This window comes from Nycticebus coucang, chromosome 15, assembly GCF_027406575.1.
Source record: "Nycticebus coucang isolate mNycCou1 chromosome 15, mNycCou1.pri, whole genome shotgun sequence".
NCBI classification, from domain to species: domain Eukaryota; kingdom Metazoa; phylum Chordata; class Mammalia; order Primates; family Lorisidae; genus Nycticebus; species Nycticebus coucang.
The window spans coordinates 73,458,480-73,467,046 of record NC_069794.1 but is presented as its reverse complement, the minus strand read 5'-3'; the positions used below and the strand labels follow the sequence as shown (position 1 = coordinate 73,467,046).

Below are 8,567 nucleotides of genomic sequence, written 5' to 3'. Positions count from 1 at the left end.
CATTTTTGTATGGAACCGGAGAAAAACCTGTATAGCTAAGGCAGTTCTGTGTAATGAAAATAAAGCTGGGGGCATCAGAATACCAGATTTTAGTCTGTACTACAAAGCCATAGTAGTCAAGACAGCATGGTATTGGCACAAAAACAGAGACATAGACACTTGGAATCGATTTGAAAACCAAGAAATGAAACTAACATCTTACAACCACCTAATCTTTGATAAACCAAACAGGAACATACCTTGGGGGAAAGACTCCCTATTCAATAAATGGTGTTGGGAGAACTGGATGTCTACATGTAAAAGACTGAAACTGGACCCACACCTTTCCCCACTCACAAAAATTGATTCAAGATGGATAAAGGACTTAAATTTAAGGCATGAAACAATAAAAATCCTCCAAGAAAGCATAGGAAAGACACTGGAAGATATTGGCCTGGGGAAAGACTTCATGAAGAAGACTGCCATGGCAATTGCAACAACAACAAAAATAAACAAATGGGACTTCATTAAACTGAAAAGCTTCTGTACAGCTAAGGAGACAATAACCAAAGCAAAGAGACAACCTACACAATGGGAAAGGATATTTGCATATTTTCAATCAGACGAAAGCTTGATAACTAGGATCTATAGAGAACTCAAATTAATCCACATGAAAAAAGCCAACAATCCCTTATACCAATGGGCAAGAGACATGAATAGAACTTTCTCTAAAGACGACAGATGAATGGCTAACAAACACATGAAAAAATGTTCATCATCTCTATATATTAGAGAAATGCAAATCAAAACAACCCTGAGATATCATCTAACACCAGTGAGAATGGCCTACATCACAAAATCTCAAAACTGCAGATGCTGGCATGGATGTGGAGAGAAGGGAACACTTTTACACTGCTGGTGGGACTGCAAACTAGTACAACCTTTCTGGAAGGAAGTATGGAGAAACCTCAAAGCATTCAACCTAGACCTCCCATTCGATCCTGCAATCCCATTACTGGGCATCTACCCAGAAGGAAAGAAATCCTTTTATCATAAGGACACTTGTACTAGACTGTTTATTGCAGCTCAATTTACAATCGCCAAAATGTGGAAACAGCCTAAATGCCCACCAACCCAGGAATGGATTAACAAGCTGTGGTATATGTATACCATGGAATACTATTCAGCCATTAAAAAAAAATGGAGACTTTACATCCTTCGTATTAACCTGGATGGACGTGGAAGACATTATTCTTAGTAAAGCATCACAAGAATGGAGAAGCATGAATCCTATGTACTCAATTTTGATATGAGGACAATTAATGACAATTAAGGTTATGGGGGGGGAACAGAAAGCGGGAAGGAGGGAGGTGGGTGGGGCCTTAGTGTGTGTCACACTTTATGGGGGCAAGACATGATTGCAAGAGGGACTTTACCCAACAATTGCAATCAGTGTAACCTGGCTTATTGTACCCTCAATGAATCCCCAACAATAAAAAAAGAAAAGAAAAGAAAAAAATTGTGTTGAATCTATTGGCTGAGGAAAAATTGATAACACTATTCCGTCTTTCGGTTCATGAACATAACATCTCTTACCATTTATTGAGGTCTTGAATTTCTTTTAACAGTGTTTTGTATTTAGCATTGTATATATCTTTGCAACCTTTTGTTAAATTTATTCCTAAAGATTTTTTACATTATCATAATGTTTTTTAAATACTGCTTCACTTGTTTGCTGTTGATATATAGTAATAAAAATGACTATTACGTATCTTTTATCCTGTAATCATGCTAAAATCACTTATCTAGTAGATTTTGGATATTGCATTAGGATTTTATAACTGTAAAAAAAGGTAGTTTACTTTTTTCTTTACAAACTGTGCATTTTATTTCACTTTTCTTGACTTACTGAACTGTTAAATAATGGTGGATAACTGTCTTTTTTCTGGTTGAAGGTAGAAAGTATTCAGGTGTTTACAATTTAGTATGATAATGATCTCTAAGTTCTTTATAGACGCCCTTTTTCAGGTTGAGGAAATTTCATTCTATTCTTCTGCTAAGAGTTTTTTTTTTTTTTCTTTTTTTGCAGGTTTTGGCTGGGGCTGGGTTTGAACCCACCACCTCTGGCGTATGGGGCCAGTGCCCTACTCCTTTGAGCCAGAGGCGCCACCCTCTGCTAAGAGTGTTATTTAACTTTGTGAAGTAGTTTTTCTGCATTTGTTGAGATGATTGTGTGGTTTTTCTCTTTTATTATGGGGTGACTCACATTTATTGATTTTCATATATTAAGGTAATACTGCATTTCTTGAACAAACCTCATTTGACCATGATACATTATTACTTTAACATATTGCATATTCAATATCTTAGTATTTTCTTAATGATTTTTGAATTTATGTTGTGAAGGACATTGGTCTATAGTGTTCCCATTCTGTCTTTGTTGGGTATTAAATCAGGGTATTGTAGGCCTCATAATATGAGTGGGGTAGTACTCCCTCCTTTTTTTTCCTGATGTAGTTCATGGGAGATTGTTAAAACTCAATGTTTTCACTTAATGTTAACACTTAAATGTTCAATAGAATTCACCATGAAGTCATCTGGGGCTGAGGTTTTCTCTGTGGTAAGGTTTTTAATTAAAAAATAATTTTGTTGTTTGTTATAGGACAATTTGGGTCTTCTGTTTTTCTTCAGTTTGTTTCTGTAACTTGTATTTTTCAAGGAATCTATTTCATCTAATATTTTTAATTTTTTCGTATGATGTTTCTATAGTCCCTTATTATCCTCTTGATGTCTGTAGGAAGGAACTTTAATGATGATATTAGTAATTTGTGCATTTTGATTGACCAGTTTAGCTAAAGTTTATCAATTTCTTTTTTTAAGACAGAGTCTCACTCTGTCACCTTTGGGTAGAGTGCAGTGACATCACAGGTCACAGCAACCTCAATCTCTTGGGCTCAAGCAATTCTCTTGCCTCAGCCTTCAGAACATTATGACTACAGGCCCCTGCCACAATGCCTGGCTGTTTTAGAGATTGGGTCTAGCTCTTGCTCAAGCTGATCTCCAACAGCTGAGCTCAAGCAATCTGTCCACCTGGGATTGCTAGGATTATAGGCGTGACCCACTGTGCCCAGCCTTATAGATATTTTTAGAGAGCAAGCTTTCAATTTCAGTGATTTTTGTTTTCATTTGTCTATTTTCTGTTTCATTGATTTCTGCTGTTATCTATTATTTCTTACCCTCTGCTTACTTCTCTTGTGCTATTTCTTCTTTGAAATTTGTCTGTGATCACATAACTAATCCCGATCTCTTACACTTCCTTGATGTGTCTTTCTCCATTCTTTTACTTTCAACTCATTTTTCTATGGTTTAAACAGCGTCTTTTTTTTTTTTATTTCTTTTTTTAGACAGTCTCACTTTGTCACCCTTTGTAGAGTGCCCTGGCATCATTGCTCCCAGCAACCTCAAGAAATTCTCTTGCCTCAGCCTTCTGAGTAGCTGGGACTACAGGTGACTGCCACAATGCCCAGCTATTTTTAGAGACAGGGTCTGGCTCTTGCTCAGGCTGGTCTCGAACCTATGAGTTCAGGCAATCTAGATGACCTTAGCCTTCCACAGAGCTGCGATTACAGGTGTGAGTCATCGGGACCTTTAAACAGCATCTTTTGCATATAGCACACAAGTAGGTCTTTCTTTCCCTTTTTCTTACTTTTTTTGTTTCTTTTTCTTTTTTCAACCTGGCAAATGAATTGTCAGAAGTCTTCCTTTTGTATTTTATCTGCCAGTCTCTGTCTTTTGCTTGAAGTGTTTTGTCTGTTTATATTTAACTATCAATGATTTTAAGTCCTTAAGTCTGCCATTTCACCATTTGTTTATTTGTCATATCTCTTTTTAAAATCACCCTAGTTCCTTTTTTCTGCCTATTATGTGTTAAACAGACTTTTTTGTGTACTATTTAATTAATCTATTGGCTTTTAAGCTAATTTCTTTTCATTTGTTTTTTAGTCATTTTTCTAGGACTACAATATGCATCTTTAATTTATTGGACTGTATTAAAATTAATCTGGAATTACTTCTGCTAAAATATAGAAACCTTGCAACAGTATAATTCTATTTACTATCAACCCATTATCCTGTTGTTGTCATACATATTACTTTTATACATTTTATAAATCCAACAATACAGACTTCTAATTTGGACTTTAACCAGTGACATATTTTCAAAGGAAAGTAAGAGAAGAGGGGTGGTGCCTGTGGCTCAAGGAGTAGGGTGCTGGCCCCATGTACCAGAGGTGGTGGGTTCAAACCTGGCCCTGGCCAAAAACTACAAAAAAAAAAAAAGAAAGAAAGAAAGAGAAGAAAAAATGTGTGTGCATGTGTGTAAAGTCTTGTATATTTACCCACATTTTTGGTGCTTATTATTTCTTCCTATATATCTGAGTTACCTCCTAGTACAGTGGTTCTCAACCTTCCTAATTTAATAAATTAATTATATGGTTGGGGGTCACCACAACATGAGGAACTGTATTAAAGGGTCACAGCATAAGGAAGGTTGAGAAGCACTGTGTAGCATTTCCCTTTAGACTGAAGGACTTCTTTTAGGTTTTTTGTAGTACAAAATTCAAAATTTCCTCAGTTTTCATTTATCTGAAAATGTCTTTAATTTGCCCTTATAATCTTCTAGGATATAAAATTCTTCCTTTTTTTTTTTAAAGGCATACAAATTTATTAAAGTATGGGAGCAGAAGTCACTGAGTGATTACCCCAACTCCCCCAATAGGGTATAAAAGCTCATATAACCTTTTCCACAGGGAAAGGAGGAGATGGGTAATGTAGACAATTATTTGAGGGGCAGTACATGCTTATTAGGGACAACCAATAGATCCAGGAGATAGAAATTAACTTGCCAAGAGGCAGGCAGGCAGGCATATCTAGTAGAAAAATCTACCCAGGTGTGGTTGTATTCTTCAGTCTTCTCTGCCATAGACCTTGATGTAACAGGGAGGGGACTGAAGGCAACTATGAGTTTTTTGGTAAGAAGCATTCTTGTTCAGACCAGGAAATTCCAGAGAAAGTCCCTCCTTACTTGGTAAGTTTACTTGACACTAGTGTACTTGGTGACGGCCTTGGTGCCCTTGGACACAGCATGCTTGGCCAGCTCTCCAGGAAGCAGCAGGCGCACGGCAGTCTGAATCTCTCTGGAGGTAATAGGCGAGCATTTGTTGTAGTGGGCTAGGCGAGAAGCCTCACCCGCGATGCGCTCAAAGATATCGTTGACAAAGGAATTCATGATGCCCATGGCTTTAGAAGAAATACCAGTATCTGGGTGGACCTGCTTCAGCACCTTGTACACGTACACTGAGTAACTCTCCTTCTGGCTACACTTATGCTTCTTCCCATCCTTTTTCTGGGCCTTAGTCACAGCTTTTTTAGAGCCCTTCTTTGGAGCAGGAGCAGACTTTGCCAGCTCAGGCATGTTGAAGAGAAAAGCACAGCCAACCCAGAAACAGTGAGGAGAAAATAACGCCAAATTCTTCCTTTTTGAAGTAGAGATGAGGTCTCACTCTTGCTCAGGCAAGTCTCGAAACTCCTGAACTCTTGAAAACAAGGCATCCTCCTGCCTCAGCAGAGTGCTGGACTCACAGGCATGACCACCGTGCCCAGCTCTAAAATTCTCATTTGACATGTTTTTACTTTTAGCACTTTGAATATAAATGCCAATGTCTTCTAGCATCCATCATTTCTGATGGGAAGGCAGTCATTATTTCATTTCTATGTAGTATATCATTTTTGAATTCTTTCAACATTTTATGTTTATATTTTACTTTTAGTAGTTTAAATATGGTGTGTCCTTGTGTGTTTTTATTTGTGTTTATTTTATTTGGGTTTTATTGACTTTTTAAAATCAAATTTGGGAGTTCTTTTTGTTAAATTTCTTCAAATATTCTCATATTCTCTCTTTTCTCTTTCTGAAATTCTAATTATATATGTGTTGAATTACTTGATGCTGTTCCACAGCTATCTTGACTTTGCTTATATTTTTCATTCTTTTCTTTTCTGTTTTTCAGTTGAATAATTTCTATTGTTCTGTGTTCAAGTTCACTGATTAATTCTTCTGTCATCTACCCTATGCTCCTCAGTCCATGTAGTTAACTTTTATTTTAGTTAAACTTGTCTCAATGTTTTGCCCTCCTTTGGTCATTTCTCAGTGCCTGAAAATAATTGCTTTTCAATATTTTGTTTGTTTTTTGTCATTGTCAGTGGAAAGAATTGTCATCCTTTTTATACCTTAATTACCAAAATTGCTTTGTCTTTCTATTAATTTTACATATTGTTACTTCTTGAATTCCCTTACAGTTTCTAACAGTTTATTACTGGATTCTCTTGGGATATATTGTGATGTCAATAAACCATTAGTAAATAGCAAAAGCAGAAATAAAAAGTACCCTTCCAACTAGAAATTTGAGTAACTCTTAAATAACTCTTCACTAAAAGAGGAAATAGAAGCCATAATTGCAGAATTTTGAGAAGACAGATAAATGAGAATGCTACATGTTAGACTAAATGGGATTAAACTAAGACAGAGCCCAGAATAAAGTATTTAAATTTTAATACTAATGTAAATTTAAATGAGACAATTAAAGGAGTCAAAATATTTTTTAAAAGAGAAAGAAAACCAACAAAAAAGAAAAGAAAATTAATGAATTTGAAAGCAGAAAAATGTGTATAACTAATAAATCCTGAAGCTGATCTTTTAAACTAAACCAATAAAATATACAAACCATTAACGAACCTAAATAGAAATAGAAAAAAATAGAACTAGAAATAGAAAAATAGAAAAAAAGAAGGAAGAAGGAGCAAAGACACAAAACAAGAAAAAAGGGGGAAAATAAACTAGACAACATGATGCCACCCACAAAAATATTGCATAAAAAAGAAAAATTACATACAAATCTCATTTATAAATATCAACTTTAAAAATTTTAAATAACCTAGTAGAAAAACCCAGCATTATATTAAAAGAATAATATAACACATCTGATTGGGGTTTATTTCAACATGGCTTATATTAGATATGTTTTAATATAACACATTAATCTTGTAGTTGTCTTTATTTGTTTTTTTTTGTAGAGACAGAGTCTCACTTTACTGCCCTCAGTAGAGTGCCTTGGCATCACACAGCTCACAGCAACCTCCAGCTCTTGGGCTTAGGTGATTCTCTTGCCTCAGCCTCCTGAGCAGCTGGGACTACAGGTGCCCGCCACAATGCCCAGCTATTTTTTTGTTGCAGTTTGGCCAGGGCTGGGTTTGAACCCACCACCCTCAGTATATGGGGCCGGTGCCCTACTCACTGAGCCACAGGTGCCACCCAATCTTGTAGTTGTCTTAATGAACTCTAAAAATGATTTCAAAATGATCAACATTTCCTATTTTAAAAAAACATAAATACACATTTTCTTAACATGATAAATATATTTTTATCTTAGCTTAAACAATAGCATCAAGTTTTCTGGAAACCCTAGCAACATTCTAACCAATGTTAGGATAAGTCAAGAATGCCCAAAGTTAATAAAATTATTTATGGGGAATCTTACCCAATGCATTTAGACAAAAGAAATCAGGGACATAAAACTTGTAAAGATCTCAGTCGGTTTTGTACTGCTATAACAGAATACTGGGAAGTCTAGAAACAATAGAAATTTATTTCTCATGGTTCTGGAGGCTGGAAAGTCCAAGGCTGGGGAGCCAGCATCTGGCAATGGTCTCTTGCTACAGCATGCCATGGCAAAAAGGTAAAAGGGCAGAGAGAACACAAGAAAGAGAGAGCAAGAGGGTGTTCAGCTTGTCCTTTCATAAGGAATTACTTCCATCATAACAAACTCACGCCTAAGATAATGGCATTAATCCATTTAAGAGAGTGGTGCTCCCATGCCCCCAGATGCCTCCTAAATGACTCCAACTTCCAACACGGCTGCATTGTGAAGCAAGTTTCCAAATATGAACTTTGGAAGATGTATTCAATACATTTCAAAAGAATCATAAAAGCTTACTTTTTTCCTAATTTTTGGGATTTATTGAGGTTTTTGTGGTCTAAAATAAATGATTGTTTTTATTGCTATTTCATGAACATTTGGAGAAAGATTTATCTTAACCCTTTAGTTACAGGGTTTACACAAAGCTGTTTACTTACATTTCTTTTCTTTTTTTTTTTTACATGATCTGTCATGGATTAAGAATGTGAAGTAAAGTCCTGCTACTGGTAGTATTTCTTCCTTTCCTTCTTGTAATGCTTGTAATTTCTGATTTATGAATATTATTGATACTTAGGTATTTATATTATAACTGTTACTTATAAATTGTAAATTATGCCCTATAGTATTATAAATTGCCTTTCTTGTTTCTATTTAATACTTTTCATCAGCACTTCATCATATCTGGTAATGAGTTTGTGATTCTGAGCTCTGTTTTTTATTTTTATTTTTTGGATTTCCAGTGAACTTTACTAGTAATAAACCACACATGAAAGGTTTCAGACTTGAGTGAAACTCAAGAAACTCCTCTGAGTTTTTTTTTGTTTGTATTTTCCTGAA

General features: G+C 35.6%; 1 protein-coding gene across 1 annotated transcript; it reads right to left on the bottom strand.

The window, feature by feature from the left end:
- Positions 1-4,957: 4,957 nt before the first annotated feature.
- LOC128566664 (histone H2B type 1-L-like) lies at positions 4,958-5,452 on the bottom strand. The gene has a single exon (XM_053563623.1). The coding sequence runs from the start codon at positions 5,450-5,452 to the stop codon at positions 5,072-5,074; it is 381 nt and encodes a 126-aa protein (XP_053419598.1). The 3' UTR covers positions 4,958-5,071.
- Positions 5,453-8,567: the final 3,115 nt, after the last annotated feature.